At 38.1% G+C, this 21,573-nt stretch overlaps 1 protein-coding gene across 1 annotated transcript in view; it reads right to left on the bottom strand.

Moving 5' to 3' along the window:
• synpra (synaptoporin a) overlaps nt 1–21,573 on the bottom strand; it is a 358,266-nt gene that overhangs the window by 283,678 nt on the left and 53,015 nt on the right. The window contains exon 2 of the mRNA XM_048606732.1: nt 17,834–17,899. Coding sequence (XP_048462689.1) covers nt 17,834–17,899 — 66 coding nt within the window. The remainder of the gene's footprint in view (nt 1–17,833; nt 17,900–21,573) is intronic.

Raw genomic sequence — 21,573 nt, 5'->3', positions numbered from 1 at the left:
TGAACTGAAGTGGGTATAAATCAGATGTTAATACACGATAATACATGCAAAGAGGCCTCTTGTTGCTTACTAGGGAGAATCTCATCTCGCTGATTGACACTTATTTGAAAATGGGAATTTTTGCTCTCAACGTCGAAAAGCTACTTACCAGATATCCCACGTGATTTTCCCAACTTCTTCTTCACAGAACCTCACATCATTCAGTGCCTGTGAAGATGCCTCCTATGGTCACCCTTTCTAATTCCAGATTATTGTTAAATTGAAATTTTGCCATCTGCCTTGGTGAGATTAGAACCTATGACTACAGAGTGACATTACCACTTTGTATTAATGATAATTTATCATAAATTAAATAGGTAATTAACATAAACAGCCACTAAGAAGTGACAAGTGACAGACTAGAGGGGTTTTGATGATGTTGCAGCGTCACTAGTCTAGCAAGGCAAGATCCCAGGCTGGTGCTCTGGAACATATAGTTGAATCCCATCACAGCAAATGATAAACTTTGAATTTAATATATCTGGAATTTAAAATCTTGAGAAGTAGCTAACCAATAAAACCTTTCTTTGCCTTCTTTTTAAGAAGCAGTGCCAGAGAGCTATAGCTTAGTCGAGGGAAGTGGTGGGAATTGGAGACAAGCTAAGAAGTTGGGTTCAATTAGTACTAATCTTGGTTTCCTTCTGGTGGGGCACATTCCAACCTGGCCTCAGTGGAATTCATATGAAAGCAAGAGTTGGAAACTGGCTGACCTTTAGCCTGTGCTTTTCTCCTCTTGCAGCCTGCTTTGTGGATAGGTTTTTGTAGAGTGAGAAAGGGTAAATAGGTGTTCGGCTCAATCTCACTTACTCACCCACCCAACTAATCGCTCACCTATCCAGCCAGCCACTCACTCACTCACCCACGAAGCCGCTCACTCACCCATCCAGCCTTTCACTCACTCACCAATCCACACGTCCACCCAACCTGCCAGTAGGGGCCTCTTTGAGGACTCCTCCTGTGGTTTTCTCGAGGGTTGTGTTTTGATTTTCATAAGTTTTTTTTTTCATTCTCCCACGTACTTACTGGGTGATGCAGTCATTGTGGTAACATTGACTTCAGTATTTCTGTTATACATATGTCACAGAAATGGAATTAGAATAATTCTTCAATGTCATCAGTAGTAAACAACTCTCCATTGAACTTAAAGCCAAACAATAACTTCCTAAATACCACAATATCTAAACTGGTATAGGACAAGAGGCATAAGTTGGCAACAGAAGATTTTTTCAAAGTAACTGCCACATACTTCTATATACAAAAGACCATCAACCTTAACATAGCTTCCACAGACAGGTGAGGCCACAGCTAAAGCATTTCCGTTGCATATGCACATAGCCTCTTTACCCCTACACCATCGATCACAGAATATTTGAGATTTATATATATTTTAATACTGTTTATTTAAGAGTTTGAATTTTGAACTAGTAGCATGTGGGTTTAACTTTTAACTTGTTTGTATTGCTGAGGCCTGGATTTTTTTTAAACCTCCATGAGAGAGATAGTTCCTGGAGTTCTAATGGGAATTTGTTACAATAGGAAAGTTTTACAAATAGAAAGAATAAACATTAGCCTGCTTTCAGCTTGGAGGATCAGGAATTGGTTTGTTTTAACTTGATGGAAATACCAATCTGCTTGCCAAGTTTTTTTTTTCGGCGTACAGATGTCCTGCTTGAAATTAAACATAACACCACAGTTCTCCTAGATCAAGGAGTTTGTTCAGAAAAATTAGAAATAGGTTACCTCAATGTAATGATTTAGTCTGTATGTTCCAGACCAGAAGTGTTCGGTTTGCACCCTGACTTTTTGTCTAAACCTAGTTGTATGAATATTCAACGAAGATACTAGCAGACTCTCAAGACTGGGAATTGAAAGCAGTACTTAAGTCAATCTATGTACATGATAGAGAAGGGAATTCTCTCTGGTGTTTGAGTACTGTAAAGGGGTGCTGTTGGGACAGATGGAATAGTATATTTTTTTCCTAGTGTTTTGAAGTCTTTCAAATTGTATTATATGTAAATAGCTGATTTATTCTATTTTATCTTCTTCTCTCATTGGTAATAAACTTCTAGTTCTCTGTTAAAATCAGATCTGAAGTATTGTGTGCTTGTGTTTCAGTGAAAGACCATCCTGTTAAATAAAAATAAAACAAAGTATCATCTATCAAGATCAGATTTCAGTCTGGCATCTGATTTTTCAGGTAATAACGTCAGTCACCATAACATCATCTTGCAATCTCCTTCTACATGACAACCATCATATGATTCCCTTTCTTCCCACATTCAACTTTCAGCCCCTTTCTCCCCAACTGCCATCTTGTAGCCTTCTTCTTCCCACACCGATTTTGTAGCCTCTTAGTCTTTGTCCTCCCCATTACTTCACTATTTCTTTCCATTCTACCTATGGGAATGACATTTCTCTGATTGGGCACCCCTGCACGTAGATTTTTCTAGGTGACTAGGGGCTTTCGGGGGCAGATTTGTCTACCGCCTCCCTATACGTGTTGAGCAGAGCCATCCTGCCAGCGTCTCTTTCATCCCATCGAAGTAAACAGAATTTATTACTGAAATTACAACAACATTTCCAATAAAATGAGATTATTTCTCCAGCACACTGCAGTGAGTGGAGGATAGTTACATATTCCATATTTTTGGGTAAACTCAATTCTAGTCACTATAGGGAAAGTTATCCACTCAACTCCATTCTGACTGAGACGTGTGGTTCTAAATTATGTAGCCAAACCTATATGTAAAACAACAGTTATTTTAAATATGTTGTGAAACAGCTTTGCTGTTAAACTCATTCAAAACCTTGCTGTGCACATTCTATTCAGAATCGAATGCAACTGGCCTATTACCCTGTTCATTCTGACTTATATTTGCTACAAATCCCACAACACCACATGTTTAAAATTCTGATCATTGTGTAAGTCTTGTCATTACATCTCCCTTCCATCTCTATTCAAGTCATTGGAAATGAAAATCAGGTGAGATGCATAACAGATGGTTGAATTGATATCACACATTTTACACTGTTGTCTGAGACAAAAATTATGTCCAGTTACTTAGACTGAGATTGTGTACTGTACAATGCAGCTGATGCCAGGATTAGATGAGACAAGCAGAGATTGAAAGGTTCCAGCCTGAAGAAATTACAGAACTTTCATTAGCAATGTGGTGAAAGTAATATTTCTGAAAGTTGGATTTTAAAATAGCGGCAGAGGGATTTTGGTCAGTCATGAGTTATGTGAATGTACCTAATCTCTAACTCAGCATCTCAGTGATATTTCACCATGAACTTCTCACCAGCATTAAACTCTCTAAGTTTCATGTCTTGTGTATTATCACTCACCTTCACTTTGCTTTGATTTTCTCTTACATTGCGATTGAGGTTCAGCTTAAACCAGACCTTGTCCCAAGGGCATGTTCAAACACTAATTTGTATGTTGAGCAATCTGTTCTAGACTGTGCAGTTGCTCTGTTATAGAACAGGAAAATATTTAGCCCATGTTGAAGATAAACATGTAAGGTCCTGCTTAGCTTGTCATCTAGCAAATACTTCAGCAAAGACCTCCTCAGAATCTGTATACTACTTTCCACAACAGATGCTGGGTGATATCTTGGAGGTAAAGAACCAAGTGAAACAGGAGGGTGAGTTGGACAGGGTTAGAGCAGAGAATCAGGAGATTTTTTCCAGCTGGGTTTGGGTCCAACTTAGGTACAGAAATAGACCATTCAGCTCCTTGAGTGTCTTCTGACTTACGAATAGATCATGGCAGTTCTATACATATTCCATTTATCTTTTTTTTAAGCATTCACAGGATGAGGGCATTACTGACTAGGCCAGCATTTATTGCCCATCTCTAATTGCCCAGAGGATAGTTAAGAGTCAACCACATTACTGTAGGTCTGGAGTAACAGGTAGGCCAGACCAGGTAAGGACATTAGTGATTCAGATGGGTTTTTCCAACAATTGACAATGGTTTCACAATCATCTTTATGACTTTTTTTAATTGAATTCAAATTTCATCATTTGCCAAGGTGGGATTTGAACCCAGGTCCCCAGAACATTGCTTGGGTCTCTGGATTAATCATCTAGTGATAATACCTCCAAGCCATTCCCTCCTGAGTGAGAGGACCAAATGCTGGGCAGCTGCCTGACAAACAGAGGGGTCCAGCCAATTTAAGTATTCAACTACCTACTTACAGTCCACTCTTTGGGTTATTTTGCTGACAGAAGAACGCCTCCTGACGAAATAGGGAGGCCACCAATTTCATGGAGAAAGCTTCCTGTGACAGCTTGATGGGGACATCTGAACTGGAGGTTCTTTGCTCAAGGACAGCGGAGTGGGAAAGGCTACCAAAGTGACCCCTCTGTTTTGTTTTTCATTTTTAACGTCCTCTTCATCCTTATGCTGAATCCCTAAAACTACAGATCTTCTGAAAAGCACCAACAGTATTTGCCACTTCTGGGAAAAAGGCTGAACTGGTCCTGCTACTGCACATGTTATGCTTGGGATGGCTGTTTTAGCCCAGTTTCATGGTATAAGCCTGCCCTTCATGTTGCAGGTCTTTAATGGAAAACCTAAACCAATGTTAAAAAATACTAAAGGGAAACAAATACTTTCACAAACACTGTCCTCTGACAAGAAATCCCCATGACTTCTCTTAGAAAAGTTTGAAAACTGGGCTGCACTTCTGGCTACTAATTCATTGATCTCAATGTTGAAGGTGAATGTAAATATCAAATGGGCAGTGAAAGAAAGTTATTATCATTAATGCCATTGAAGCTTGAAGAAATAATGAAGTGAAAATCAGACTGGATAGAACTGATCTTTAAAATATAAATGATTTAAATTACAATTATAAATGGTCAACATAATACTGAATTAGTGGACACTGAACTGTGGAGGTGTTCAGGAAAGTCTTGTCTGCAAATAAATATTCAAAGTCTGCAGTCATGATTCCATCAAAGTACAACAGAAATCTCAGCATGACACCAAAGAAAAATCATGGAATATGCTGGTGAGAGACTGCAACCACCGCATGACTGCGTGACAACATTTAATCTGATACTTTTAATCTTGAATAGGACGAAAGATAAGGCTATCTCAAGATCTATATTTGCAGCATGATTTAACCTATTAATTCTTCTAAAACTGTGTAACCAGAATTGGGGCTGTAATGATAATCATAAATTATAAATTCTCCTAAATATATTGTTAGTTTCACCACAACCAAACTTAATGTTAATTATATGTGACTACCGATGTACGTGAACTTGCCAACTGCTCCACAAATAAAAAGGACTAAAAGTCAATTTTAAAATACTGCATGTTCATTGTTAGCACCAGAATATGGGTTTATCAGTGTATTTTGAGGAATTAGACATTGAAGAATTACATGACCCTAAGTTAATCATTGGAATAAAAATTCTACAAAACGTAAAACTTTCAGATTCTCTGAATACTGCACAATTACATATTCAAATCTAGTTATAAATGCTTAAAAAGAGGAGGAAACAATGCTTACGAGCATAATCTCTTATCTCTCCAGCCTGTAGGAAAACTGTGAGAACTGCTGATGTGTGGTGGAGTACAATCAATTACAATTTCCTTTTACTAGTTACCACCAAATTAGTGGTCCATAGGTTTAATTACTTTATTTCACATTTGTTAGAACTAATGAAAAGAATGTTAAAATCCAGATTTCATTTACAATGAGAACACTTGTTGTCTTCAAGGTCATAAACCATGGAAACAAAAAAACAGAAAAGCTTGTGCTAAAACTTAAAAGCAGGTGAGTCAGATCCAAGGGCAGTGTTTGACCATGGAATTTGCTTTGCCTATAACTAGGCAGTTCCAGTTTTTGTAGAAGGTTCAGTTTATACTCAGGGCCAGGAACAGTACCAGGCAGGTGTAGACACATGAGCAGAAAGAATGCAGAGTAAGCCATATCTTTTATACAAAGGATAATAATTGTTCATTTACAAATATACATATGAAAATATGAATTAGGAACAGGAGTAGGCCATTCAGCCTCTCAAACTTTGGCATCATTCAGTAAGGTCATGGTTGATATGATTATAACCTTGAATCCACATTCCCAACTACCATTGATAAGCTTTCACCAACGTGTTTAGCAAGAATCTATCTACCTCTGCCATAAGAATATTGGCAGACTCTGCTTCCACAACCTTTTTGGGAAGAGACTCTAAAGACTCATGATCCTTTGAGAGAAAAGATTTCACCTAATTTCTGTTTTAATTGGGTGACACCTGACTTTTAAACTGGGACCTCTAGTTCTAGATTTTCCTATAAGAGGAAACATTTTCTTCACATCTCCCTTGTCAAGGTCCTCAGGATCTTATACATTTCAATCAAGTCACCTTTTACTCTTCAAAACTCCAGAAGAGGTAAGCTTAGCTTGTCCAACCTTTCCTCATAAGACAACTTTACATTCCAGGTATTAGTCTAGTAAACCTTCTCTGATCTGATTCGAACACATTTACATCTGTCCTTAAATAAAGTGACCAATGCAATGCACAGTTCTTCAGGTGCGGTCTCATCAGTGCTCTGTATAATCTAAGAATAACCTTCCTACTTTTGTATTCAATTCCATTTATTACATAATGCCTACTTGCTTAACCTCACTACTTAATTTCCTATCTATCCTGTGCCATTTCCTTTTGTAAACAGGAATGTAGAGTTGAGGTTAAAATCAGATCACTTGGTGGACCAGGTTCTTACAGCCAAGCGTTTGGATGTTTGTATATGTTACCATTGTCTTACTTGACTATATGGGTGGCGGTAGTTTAACCTCAGGTTCACCACAATTCAAGGCGAGTCTCAACTCGTGCAGGAATTGAACCCATGCTATTGGCATCACTCTGCATTATAAATTAGCTGTCCAGCCAACTAAGCTAACTGACCCCCGACCCAAGTATAATGTATGCTTAAATAAGATCAAATAAAATCATACTGTTTTTAATACAAAGTCAGTTTTAAACCACTGGATGCACAATATGTGACAACCTTAAAGTTATTGCACTGTATATCTGAAAGTATGCTGCCATATGACTTTAACAAGTTAAACTATCCTACAGAGTCATTGCTCACCACTGGAAGATAATATTATGATCTTCACAACCGACTGAGAATTTAAAGACATGTAACGTCATTTTGTCACCTTAATTGTCTTTTCTAAGGTTGTCAATGAAAATGTTTGCTGTATCAGAAAAAAATTAAAGACAATTTGTCATATTATTATTTTCAATAAGTAGAAATGTTGCATTGTTACTGGATATAATGGTCATCAGAAACTACTACTTATTTACATCTGAATTCAGTAATACATAAACATCCAGAATATATACAAATAGTTTTAAAGAAACAAAGAAGTTAACAGCAACTTTCAGGCTCTATTGCAAATTTTACACTCCTGATGTGTAAGGATTTAACTGAGCTAAACAAACATTAATTAGAAAAAATATCTTTCTCAGTATCAACTGTGTGGTCTACTTAGAAGGTAAGGTCACTATAGTCCTATTGGACCATAGGGCTGCTTTCTCATTACAGAGTTGACAACTGGTGGTGGTTGAACCTGAGAATTACCACATCTCAGGTAGGGGAAGAAGTTGAAAATGTGGGACCTTCGTAGAAAACTCAGCCAAAGCAGTAATTGTACACATGCTGCTGATGTTAATTTGTGTTATGCAACCAACTAGGCTAAAGTTCCAAGCACAGGATACACACTAAGATTTTTATCAGTCAAACATTACTGTAAATAATATTTACCTTACTTTAAACTTTATACAGATGTATACTGTATTTGTGTTTATTGTTTCCTGTGTCAAAAGGATTTATGGGAACTGACAGAAAGAAACAGCACAAAAGTGCAGGAGGCTGTACAAATCTCTGTCCGCATATCGAATCACACTGATGATGAACGCTCAGGACCTATCAGCAACTGATGCATATCAACATATTTCAACGTTTTCACTATACAAACAGACAAAAATATCTTAACACATGAAACAAAAACAAAAATTGCTGAAGAAATTCAGCAGGTCTGGTGACCCTTCTTCATAACTCACTCTGATTTCTCTCCACAGATGCTGTCAGACCTGCTGAGTTTTCTCAGCAATTTCTGTCTAGAATTATTAAACTTGATATTGAGTGCTAGAAGCTACAGGGTCTCCAAACAAAACATGAGATGTTGTTCTTTGAGCTTGTGCTGAGGCTCACTGGAACACTGTAGCAGGCCTGCAGCAGAAAGGTTGGCATGGGAACATGGTGGAGTGTTGAAGTGGCAAGCAACTGGAAGCTTGGGATGATTTTTGCGGCCAGAGCGTGGGTGTTCCACAAAACAGCCTGTGTTTCGACTCCCCAGTGTACAGGAGACCACACTGTGAATAGTGAATGTGATAAGCTAGATTGAATGAAGTACAAGTATATTGCTGCTTGACTTGGAAGAGCCTTGGATGATGAGGAGGGAGAAGGTAATACAGCATATATTGCACCTTCTGCGACTGCATAGGATGGTGCTGGAGGAGTATGAGGAGATGTTGGGAATGGAGGAGAAGTGTACTAAGCTGTCCCGAAGGTAACAGTCCCTGTGGAATGCTGACAAAGGAGGGGACGGGATTATATGTCTGGCTGTGGCATCCTGCTGGAGCTGACAGAATGGCAGTTAATGACCCTTTGGATACGGAGGCTGGTGAGGTGGTAAGTGAGGACCTGGGGACCCTATCGTTGTGGGAGAAAAGAGAAGGGCTGAGGCCGTGTGGGAGATGGGTCAAAAAACAGCTAGGGGCCCTGTCAACCACAGTAGTAGAGAATCCTCGGTTGAGGAAAAAGGTGATCATTTCTGAGGCCCTCTTGCACCGTCAGAACAGATGTGATGGGGATGGAGAAACTAGACGGACCAATCTGACTCCTCCCTTCCCTTCCTCAACATCTCTGTTTCCATTTCAGGGGATAGGCTGGCCACCATTATGCATTACAAACCCACCACTCGCACACTGATTTATAACATTTTTTGAACTTGAGAAGCTAAAGCTGCAAGATTTTGTGACATCTCGGCCATTCTTTAAAAACAGTGTTTTAGCTTCTTTTTATGTAAAATTATGAATGCAAATGTTTAAAAGAAAACAATGCTAAACATCCTCACACCCTGTTTCCTTTAAGGACTCCATCCTGTTTTCCCAGTTTCTCCATCATTTCTGTCACAGGCCTGCTGCTGGTTTTGTTCCAGATCTGCAGCATCTGTAGTTCTTTGTTTTAGTTTATCCAAACAGATGGAGTTCAATACAGTTTTATGTTCACAAAGTGCATCAACTAACGTCTTTAGATACAATGGCTTAAATGTTCCTAAGGTTTTCCAACAATCTCTAGAGGAATATATCAAGATGCTGTTTGGAAACACTCTGCTAACGATTCCATAGTATGTAATATTGGGTGTATAATAGAGTCCAGATCTGGGTGGACATGTTGGAATTGAGGTGAATAACGGGAATATATGGAGTGACCTGACGCCAGACATTTGCTGCAAACCATAAGTATTCACTGTACAAAAGAAGACCATTTCGATCATCATGCATGTACCAATTCCACAGTCATCCAAATTATTTTACTTATCCTGATTTAACTCCTTGGCCTTGAGTCTTTCCTGTAGTACATATTATCCCATTTTGCTGAATAAATGCAATGATGCCTGCTGCAATGATTTCCACTGAGAAAGGACCCATTCTGCAGTGAATCTTTGCACAGAGAAATGTCTTGTAACCCCTTACCTTGCTCAAAGTGACAGTCTTAAATTGGTGACCTCCCACCCACAACTTCAAACCAAAAGATAGTCTCTCCTCATTCAATTGATCACACCACATGATAATTTTAAAAGTCCCTACTAAATTTTCACTTAATCCCTCTCCTTGCCAATAGTAACAGTCCCAGTAGCTCAAGTTTCTCCTGGTGGCATCTTTGACAGCTGAGCACCAAAGCTTTCAATTCCTAATGAAACCAGTGTGTTACTATGACAACGAGCACTTCCTGTGGAATTCCACCACCAACTTTATAACCTGTACAGTATCATCTGTTATTCATCATTGCACTATTCAGCATTGTTTTCTTTTAAACATTTGCATTCAACTTTGGTCATAAATATAAGCTAAAACTTTGCTTTTAAAAAATGACCAGCATGTTGCAAAACCTTGCTACTTTAGGTTCTCTCAAGTTCAATAGAGATTATATATCAGTGTTTTATTTTTCCAACTTTCTGTAACTGAGTATAGTATCATACCATTGCAATTTACACTCACATCAAGAAGCTCCATCCTAGAGCTCTGATAACACACATTATATTAAAATTCCATACCTTTAGAGCTAAAATAATGCAGGTTATTTTCCTAAATTCTGGTAGTGAGTTGATGTTGGCTATTCTACTAGATAGGGCAGAATGTGAAACTCTTGTTAATACACAAAATCACCAGACTAACTTCCCGGGTGACTAATATTTCACTGTTGTTTGAGATTCATTAACAATCGCCACCCACACACTCAATTCGTTTGGTTGGGTATTCACAAGGGATAATACTAACAGCTGGAAAAAGGGAGAGGTGACAACAGCAGCTGGAGAGAAGGGGGAAGAAGGGATTTGGAACAGTTGGGTAATTGGCTCTAACTAGAAAAAATTACTATTGGTCGAAAATTGTGTAATCTACAAGGAACTGCCTAAGGCGATACCGACTCCCCACGCCCACACACAATATTTGAGGCGAGTTATTGCCTCATTTACTAACTTTGGGTCTCTCCTGATAATATAACTTCTCATCTTCAGCATCACCTTATTGATTCTCTGGTGTAAGCTCACAATCTTTTTAATTCCCTTTCTATAATGAAGTACCAAAACTGCACATATTACCCTAATTGTGACTCATACAATCATAGAATCCCTACAGTGCTGAAAGAGTCCATTTGGCCCATGGAGTCTGCACTGACTCTCCAAAGGGCATACCACCTAGACCCAAACCCCACCCCCACCCCCTACCATGTTATCCCCATAACTTCTCATTTACCATTGCTAATCCATCTTATCTGCACATTCCTGGACACTACCAATCCACTTAACATGAACATTTTTGGACTGTGGGCAGAACCAGAGCACCCAGAGGAAACCCACAAAGATAAGGGGAGAACATGCAAACTCCACACACAGACAGTTGCCCAAGGCTGGAATTGAACCAGGGTCCCTGGTGCTGTGAGGTAGCAGTGCTAATGCTTTGTATAAATCCATCGATACATTTTCACTGCTGACCTCTTTGGCCCATATATAAAATCAGAGTGCTGTTAAGACTTTTTTGTGGTGTTATCAACCTGTACGTGGACTTTCAGTAAATTACTCACATTAGGTTCCAGGTCACTCTACGTTTCAATGTCATTTCATTTGATACATATACTCCTACTACTTGTTTTTCCTTCCAAACCACATTCATACATCCCCATTAAATTTTAGCTGCCACTTATCTACCCAAATTGCTAATATGATTAGTTACATCAATTCTAAGATTCCTATCAGTAATGATTGAAGCATTTTAATTTCAATATTTTTGGAAAAGGTCAAATTGATCAAGGACAACCTATTAAATTCCCCAGTCCTGGGATTGGCATTTATTTTTAAATTCTTTTTTTCTTTAGTTGCTCCAGAGACTGTCATCTATTCTACACTCTGACAAGATATGTCACAAGATATTTAAATAATGTTGAACTTGCAAATCTAAATAGAATTGGAGTACATCTTTACACTGACCAGAATTATTTCCATGCTGCATTTCTGTTGGCATTTCCTGTATGCATTCCGATGAGAGTGAACTTTTCCACAGGTAGTGACCAAACTGGACAACTCAAAATTGCATGTATCATGTCTCATCATTAAAAAAAATGTAAATATAACATATTGTTCTTTGGTAAATCAATTATTTGTCCCTATATATCATAACTATTGGAATAGCTCAAAGTCATTAGTAAATAAAACATTACGTCAAATGAAGCTAGAAATTATTGTCAGCAATATATATTAATGATTATATCTAAAAAAAATTTCTGTCCACTTATGTATTTTAAATAGATTAAATAGATTAACACCTCTGTTCACAAGAACACAGATAATATGGCCTGTCAAGTCTGCTCTACTGTTCACAGAAACATGGAACTCAGGAGTAAGAATAGGCTATTCACTTCTTTGAATCTACTCCGCCATCCATTAAGATCATGGTTAATTTGGTTGTAGTCTCTGCTCCAGTTTCATGTCTAAAACCCATAACCCTTGACTCAATTATCCACCAAAAATCTAATTCAGCCTTGTAAAAATGTAAAGATACAGTCTCCACTACTTTCTACTAAGGGAATTCCGCATTCTAACACCATCTGTGAGAAAAATGAATCACCTACTTTCTGTCTTAACATAAAATCATAGCTGATTTTGAGCTTCAACTCTACTTTCCTAACTACCCCCTATATCCCTTGATTCCTGCAGAACCAAGAGTTTCTCTGTCCCACTCTAAAATACAGTCAAGAATGTCTACAATCCAATTCCAAAGATTCATGACTGTTTGAGTGAAGAAATGCCTCCTCCTGTCAGTCCTAAATGATGGACCCTTTATTCTGAGACTATGACTCCTTCTTCTAAGTTGCCCATACAGTGGAAACAACCTCTCAGTATCAATTCCTTCAAACCCTTTCATGATGTTTCAATAAGATTATCTCCCATTTTTCTAATTTTAGACAAAATAGGCTTAATTTACTTTGCTCAATCAGCGAAGGAAGGGAATTACATGCACATTAAGCAATCATTTTCTAATATGAACAACAGTAATTTTGAGGCTAGATCGAATGTTTTAAAACTACAATTCACCCAAAAAATTCCTATGTCAAGTAATAGAAATTGATTTGTATATGCTGGGATATTCCTATCTTTTTTATTTAATCCACACAATTCATGAATTTAGCCCTTATGAATAATTGTTTTTAATTTGTTTATTCCACAGTTCCTTTACAGTCTAGTTCCATTAATCCACTTACATTCTGTTCTTTCATTCTTGAAATATTTTAATATTAGCATAAATATTGTGCAATATTACACATTATTAAATAATATAAACAGCAACTAAATAGCAATAAGTTAAAATCAAATCTGTTGAAGGAAATTGGGGACAACCACCTCCAAATCTCCATATAATTTCCTTGGGAAAAAGCAGCAAAACTCAGAAATATTATTCATTACTCAATGCTTAAAACAAAATATGCTTAGAAGATTTCATTTGAAGGTAAGGACATGGTGGCAAGTTTTCAAGGTGAGTAAATATGTGAAAATTGCTTATTTGTAACAAGTACAAGAAGTATATGATCCAACACAGTACACAACCTGTTAACTATTAATATGCATTTCCCATGTGAGCTAAAACCTTGCCAATTATTATGAATCGCTTTCACTTCAGATCTACTGCTGTTCAGTTTATTAATCAATGTGAAGTTCTACCATGCAGATGACTCATTTCAATCTTTGAATATTCACTCAGAAAGAATAACAGAGTAATTTTCTCATAGGTGTTATTGCTAAAATATGGTTGTGATAATGATGTCTGAAAAAGGTATTGTTTTGGATATTTTAATTTACTTCCTCTTCAAACCATTTTTCTCTCTATCTGTGTCATTTCATCATAACCTCCTCTAGCTGAATGAACAAGGTCTGGATTGAACTTGTTTTGTGCATAGCTGCCAGTCACAAATATTCAAGCAGAGTGGTGTGGACATTATTAGTTTTGTCCTGCCTCTAAGACAGAACAGCTAGCAGAGTGAGTGAAAATATTGTCGAGGCAGCCAATGAAAGCAAACATAATTTGAAATCCAGATATAAAAACAGAAAAAGCTGGGAACATTCAGGAGGACAGGCAGCACTTGTGGGCTGTTTCAATCCTGGACCAGTTAAAATCTGCTTTCAATTAGATAAAATATGACATTCAGGAGACTTATCATTAGAATAAAGCCACCAGATTCCATGGTTTTGAACAAACTACAATAACTACTAGAATGCTAGATTAGTAATGCAATCTAAAATATATGTACTCTTAAACCCAAAATTAACATATGTGCACTCGGATAGTGGACTGTGATCAAACACTCCATGGTGCACATCAAATAGCATATGCAATTAAGAAAGTAATTCCATCCAGATATTAGTGCTACAGTAGATTGTCAAATCTCTTTAAAATTCACAAGGCATCACAATTCCTCACCTTTGCTAATCTTTTCTTGCTCCATTATAGACTGCTACAATGAATATTCCTGCTGTGGTTGATCATCCTCCTGACTTGTTTCTTTGCTCCCCTGGACTTGGAAATTGCACTCCAATACCCACTCACAAGTTTAACACCAGCTCCTAAGAGCTGGATTTGCCAAAGTAAAACTGCCTGGGTTTTTCCCTGAGCCCTGATATAGGTCAGTTACATCCCCCTCAAAAAAAACTGTTTTGTGAGCTTTCCAACGCTCATTCTCAACTGCAAATAAGTATTAATATTCGCATGAGTTCCTCATAGCTTCCCCAAGAAAAAGCCAGCAACCATCTCAATTCCTCATCTCCCACGAGTCCTGACTCCAACATCCCTTATACAGAAAACTGAAAGAACTGCAGATGCTAGAAATCTGCAACAAAAAAAGAAATTGCTGGGAAATCTCAGCAGCATCTGTGGAGAGAAAGGAGAATTAACGTTTCAGGTCCAGTGATCCTTCCTGAGAATGGAGAAGTTCTGAGGAAAGGTCACTGGACCCAAAACATTAACTTTGCTTTCTCTCCATAGATGCTGCCAGACCTGCTGAGATTTTCCACCAATTTCTTTTTGTTTCAGATTTCTAGCATCTGCATTTCTTTCAGTTTTCTATACAGAAGTGCAGTTCACTGTAGAACTCTTAACATGAAGTCTACACCTTTCTTGGGCTGTCCTTTTCAAACTGCCTGTAACCTTTGGATACCTCTTCAATGACCCCCCACCCCCTCCCAAAAACTATCCTGAGTGAATGATTAGAAATTTTTCATAAATCCCCTCCCCTATTTTTGGCCATAAGCTGAAAGCTATTAACACTTTGAAACCCTGGAGGTTACATTCTCACAGAATGCTGGAAATCGATTTCATCACAGAGAGAGAAACAAAGTTAACATTTCAGGCCACTTACGTTCTTTCATAAATATCATCTGTTGAACAGTCAATTGTCTGAAAACCTAACTTTTCTCTCCCTCCACAGATGCTGCTTGACCTGCTGAGTATTTCTGTTGTTTAATGATTTAATTTCACATTTTTAGCAATAGCAGTACTTTACTTTTGAGTTCCAAGCAGGTGTGAAGTTCAAACTTAAGAAATTTTTGTTTCTGGACAGATAATTCATTTGCCTACCAGGGATTGTACTTTGTATTTACTTTGTGTACCTTCAAAGAATTATTGTTACCTCAAATTCAACTGCTAGAATAGTCAATTCCTAAAATTTCACTTTCCATATTAGTCAGCTGGTGATGCAGCATTTTTATTTTCAAAAATAACAAATATATACTGTGGTGTACATATAATCTGTAATGCAATATTTCATGTGTTTGTTGATCAGAGAATTGTATTGTCCTTTGGACATGAACACGTCAAAATAGCACGTAGAATACTTCAGAATGGCAAAACTGGTCATGCAACAATGTAGAATTCAATCATATTGTACAGCATACTTACTTCACAGAATTATGGACAAAGATTTCACACTTAATCACGTAATAAGTCAATTTGCTGACATTTGTGTTTCAAGGAAGCTAAGTACTAAGTAAAACCACACAGTGACGCACACATCTTATGAAAGAATTAAAAAAAAATATAATCAGTGTCAATTTTGTTTACTTTTCTGTTTAGAAAATGATAATCTGAAAATTAGGTTATTTTACAGACTCATATCTATCTGTTCTGATGAAGAGCAACATTATTTTCTACATAAATAGTTTTATTAAATATTCCCCATAATAGGACATAAGATGCACTTTTACCACCCATTCTGAAACAGCACACAGAAATGATTAATCATAGAAAACAATTTTAATCTGTACAATTATATTTTATTCCTTGTAATAAATAAATTTGATTTAGGGGTCAAGCAATACATTCAGGTATTAAATGTCTGAATTGCAGATTCTACTCCAATTACTGGCACTGACAATGCACCACCACATGACCAGAAGATACCACCACATAATAGTAAACAAATGCTTCATTCTACTTCTCTGTATACAAATGCAATAAATGATTCTTTAAAACAAAACAGTTATTCACTTTTTGTCAGAATAAACATTTTTTTATTTGGACAGATTTCTGGAAGTGGCAATTATTCCTCTAAATATTGAAGCCCAGATATTCAGTCAAAATATTTCTCTAAAAAACCTTGGGTACTCCATCATTCTTGAATAATTTTGATACATTTTGGTACAAATCAATGGGGTAGCACTGTGGCTCATTGTTTAGCACTGCTACCTCACAGCACCAGGGACCTGGGTTTGATTGCAGCATCGGGCCACTGTCTGTGTGGAATTTGCACATTCTCCCTGTGTCTGCGTGGGTTTTCTCCGGGTGCTCCAGTTTCCTCCCACAGTCCAAAGATGTGCAGGTTAGGTGGAATAGCCATGCTAATTTGACCATCGTGTCCAGGGATGTGCAGGTTAGGTGGATTAGCCATGGGAAATGCAGGGTTACAGGGATGGGGTGGGTCTGGGTGGGATGCTCTTGGGAGGGTCAGTGTTGACTCGATGGGCTGAAAGGCCTGCTTCCACACTGTAGGGATTCTATAAATCTAATGAAAGAACTCCAAGGCTATCTAAGCACACTGTACACAAACCATTGATCACTGTCTTCTAAACAAACATCATTGCCTCGGGGTTCTTCTAAGCCAATTATATTTACCATCTGGAAAGAAAACTTAATTTATGATAAATTATATTCTTTAACTTATCCGTCATAAATTGAATTACCAGCTTTTCAAAACAAAGAAATAATCCACTGTGGTAGCATGATTTTAGAAACAGCAAAATAAAGATTCCAAGTTCCTTTCAATACCAATATTTGCATATCAGAAATGTGAAGGAAAGGAAATCGATGCAAAGAATAGAGTAAACCTCTCAAACCTCGTTTGATTCTTCAGTCAGAGTATTCTATGCTGAAAAAAACAAGTCAAATCAGTCATGAAATGGGGAACCTCAAGTATATCGATCGATTGGCAAATTCTAAGGTTAAACATTTTCCATTTGACTGATACAACAAATCTAACGCCATCCTTCTATTATCGAACTCGAACGTCAAAGATTTCTTGCCATCAATTACTATCTTCCAAATATATAACAAGATCTTATCCTTTATTTAATGCATACAAAGCTGGAAGAACATTTCAAAGGCACTAGTTTGCGCAGCCATTCGTACGTAAAAGCCCCTTGCCTGTTGGTATAAACAACCGGTAAGGGAAAGGGGCGGCATCACGTTCTCAACAGAAAACCTTTGTATCACATTTTTGTCGGGAACCAAACAGATGAGTTCGAGCCAGGAGTACGCATAGTCATCTACTTCATCTGTATATTTTCTTGATATAAAAGAAGTATTGCATTCCGCTTCATAGGCAAACCAGCAATAGATAAGTCAAACGAGTCAAAAAGCGTTGCAAAGCAATATCATAAATCCACTATTTGTCACGTCCCTTCTTAAATGCCACTAATAGATTTTCTGTAAAACTTACCCATTCGAGGAGGCGCACAAACCCCAGAGGCTCCTTGGCGATGCGAAATGTACCAGATGCTACAAGCTAGAGAATTAAAGTATTAAACAGGCATTTATTTTAAAGAAAACACCTTGAAACAATCTTTCTATTACAGTATTTTACCGAATGCAACTTGAGACGGAAGAACATATGTGTCTCTGACCTGATTGAGAATGTCCATCTCTGCAGCCTGTAACTGTACCGCTCGGTGTGGGGAGAAGGAGCTGCTTGTTGACGGCTCCTAGTCTGATTCACCCGAAGCTCGACAGTTGCCGGAAAGTCCCGAAGTTTGACGGCGCTGTATACAACGGCCTCTCCTATTGGACGGGCTGAGCATCGTCCAAGTGGCCGAACTGGGAGGAAGGTTCGCTCTGATAGGTTGGTAGCGCCATCCCTGCCTTGATTATTTCTATTGGACAGTGTGCGCCGGCGCCTTCGTTGTCATGGAGACGGCAGGTGCTCGTGAATCGGAGCCAGGGACGGATGCTGAAGATGCTCCAATACGACAGGCTGCGATGGCATTTCACCACTTGGTCAAATAGAACCTCTCCATTTACACCAGCACTACAAACTGCTCATACTGGAAGACCTTTATAGTGGAGCTCCTCAAGGACTAGTCTCAAGTCCCCTGCTCTCCCTGATGTCATGGCTTTACTAGGCACAAGTTCAACATATGTTGAAGATACCAAACTTGGACGTGTCATGACGAGAATAGGCTCGAACCTCAAAAGACAAGTTGAAGAACTGGGCTGACAAATAGCAGATGAAATTTAACACCGAAAGGTTTGATGTGATTTACTTTGTTTGGAAGAATGCGCAGAGACAATACAAGCTAAAGGATACTATTGGAGAGAGGGACCTGAATGTAAAGTAAAATTGAATCAACGTGTGCAATGTTATAACGCATCTGTGAGATAGGTGGGACCTGAATGCAGACCTTCAGTCCAGGGTATATGTGTATGCACATCATTCATACAGACAGCAGGACAGATTAAGAGGGCAGTTAAAGTACAGTAGGTATAGATGTACGAAAACAAGGACATTAAGTTAAACTTTTATAGAACACTGCTTCAGCCTCAACAGGAGTATTACGTCTAATTCTGAGCCCCACCATACTTTAGAAAATATGTGAAGGCATTAGAAAGAGTGCAGATAAGATTAAAGAGAATGGTTCCAGGATGATGAATTTCAGAGATTGGAAGAGTTAGGAGTAGTTTCTTTAAAAAGTGCACATTGAGTGGAGATTTGATTATATTCAAAATCATGAGATATTTGGGAAGAGTAGATAGGGAAATAAACTGTTCCCATTGGAAGTACATATGACTGTCAGAATCATTACTTTGTTAGTCTGTTAGATAGCTCTCCCAACCTTAACACTGGACCTGTGTTGTCACCTGAGCTGGGCATTGTTTTGTCAAGCCTGATTCACAATCAAGGCACAACCAAGTCGAGTCTGTTTTCATTTACTCCTTTCTACAGGCTCACAGTTGTGCAATTTTTCTCAACCAGTTTGGAGAACTATTAAGAGTGAACAATGTTGGTGCAAGACTGGAATCACATAGGGATCAGACTAGATAAGGACAATGGCTTTTCTTCCCTAAAGAATTATAGTGAACCAGTTATACGACCCAAAGCTCTGTATAAAAATTAGTTTTTTTAAAAACAATTTGAAAAATTGCTACAGTATTTCTAAAGTTTACTTACTTTTTGCTGCTATTGATATTTTAGAAGATTTTTGTAGCAGATACTTTGCAATTGTTTGATTTTCTATCTCAGCTGTGCCAATTGGAATTCACCCTCATTTGTGCTTTTAGATCAGCCTGCATCTCTGCAACCAAAATGTACATACATCCATTTGCACGAGGAATTGTACCTGTGATGGATTCAGTTCATAATGTAAAGCACTACAAGTCTATGCTTTGCACTGAGCCTGACATGCATGGCATGGCTTTGGCTGTGAAAATCATGTCTAAACCAAGTGTTTATGTGGTGGGATTATGTCAAGCTGCTAGTGGGGATGTTATGAATGTTAACCAATCAGCTGTGTATATATGTGTGAAGCAGGTCACGGCTGAATTGTTGACTTGAGCATCACATCTCATTCCCTCCATGGAAAATCAACAGTAGCATAAGAACACTGCAATATTGCAGACTAACTGGATTTTTAATTGTGCAGGAAATTATGGTTCACAAAAATTCTTTTTTACATCTTGGTCATTTCTAAAACCCTCAGCACCAAAATAAAAATAAATGCTCACCTTCTAAACAGCTGTTGAATTGCCTTCCATTTTAGTTCCATAGTTTCATGAATACTAATTATGAAAAACAAGTCTCAAGAAAGCTGCTATGGTGTTATCCTATGTACCCAGAGTTTATGACATCTCTGTGGAAACTTTGGACTCCAGTTAAATGCAGGTACGGCAATATCCATGCTTCTATGAGAATCATTGAGCATGACCTTTGCATGCTAAAGCAGCACTTGAGGTACCTGGATCCATTTGATGGTTTCTTGCAACACTGCCCAGCAAGAGCTTCTATCATCATTGCTGTATATTGCGTAGCTTTCCAAGCCGTGGAAAAGGAAAGCCCCAGTAGTAGGATAGGAATTGGGGACTGAGACAAGTTGAAGACCTAGCAGAAGAGAAACATTAAATCCTGTATTAGCACATAATTTGTGCATTGCTAAAAAAAACTCCCAGTCAGAAGTATTTTAAATATTTGTAGTTCATCTATTGAAAGCAAATGTGACATGAGAAAAAAGACCTTTTCACGTAGCCAAAGATCAAAGAACAAACAAAGGAGGAAGAGTTGCTGGTGACAGACCTGTCATCCTAAAACAAGGTTAAATGGTTGTGTCCCAAACTCACTGAAGGCAAGTTAAATATGGTGTACTGAAAAATGTAATCACATGCCTCAAGGTGATTCACAGTGCCTCTGTGCACTTGCACAATCTCTTTGGCTTCAAAAAAACTGTCCTTCACACAGCGTCAACTTCACTTTGTTGGGCATGTGGAATGGGAGAGATTGGGAAAGAAAAAAATTAGGTGAAGTCTTAACAGGGACATCATGGAAAAGGTTGGAGGGCAAACCTTGTCAATAGAATACAAGCCAGTTTTTGAAATTGAAACCTATGTGTATATATCTGTTCTTTATGTTGAGAATTGATTGTCTTCCTCAGTCTTATTCCTCTCAATGCACACCAAGTGTCACATCTGCTCCCGATTTATATGTGCTCAGATAATGAAGAACACTACTTATTTCTCCTAACCATAAATAAGAACATTAACAAAAGGTAACAAATGTGATTAACCATATATTAAGAGATTCCCCTCTGTTCTCCAAATTCAAACTTTTGGTCATGATCTTTCCAAATCAAATTCTAGGAGACATTCTATGAAATTGGAAAGGGTGCAGAATAGATTTTCAAGGATGTTACCAGAACTAGAAGGTTTGAGTTCTAAGGAGAGGCTGGATAGGCTAGGACCTTTTCCCTAGATCATAGGAGGTTGAGGGGTGACCTTATAGAGGCTTATAAAATCATGAGGGGAAAAAATAAGGTGAATAACAAAGGTCTTTACCCGAGGGTAGGTAAATTCAAAACTAGAGGGCATAGTTTTAAGGTGAGAGAGGAAAGATTTAAAAGGAACCCGAGGGGCAACTTTTTCACACAAAGGGTGGTGCATATATGGAATGAACTGCCAGAGGAAGTGTTAGGTGCA

This window comes from Rhincodon typus, chromosome 16 (genome assembly GCF_021869965.1).
Source record: "Rhincodon typus isolate 14 chromosome 16, sRhiTyp1.1, whole genome shotgun sequence".
NCBI lineage: Eukaryota > Metazoa > Chordata > Chondrichthyes > Orectolobiformes > Rhincodontidae > Rhincodon > Rhincodon typus.
Note: the sequence above shows the minus strand (reverse complement) of the source record. Positions and strands in the feature narration are given on the sequence as shown.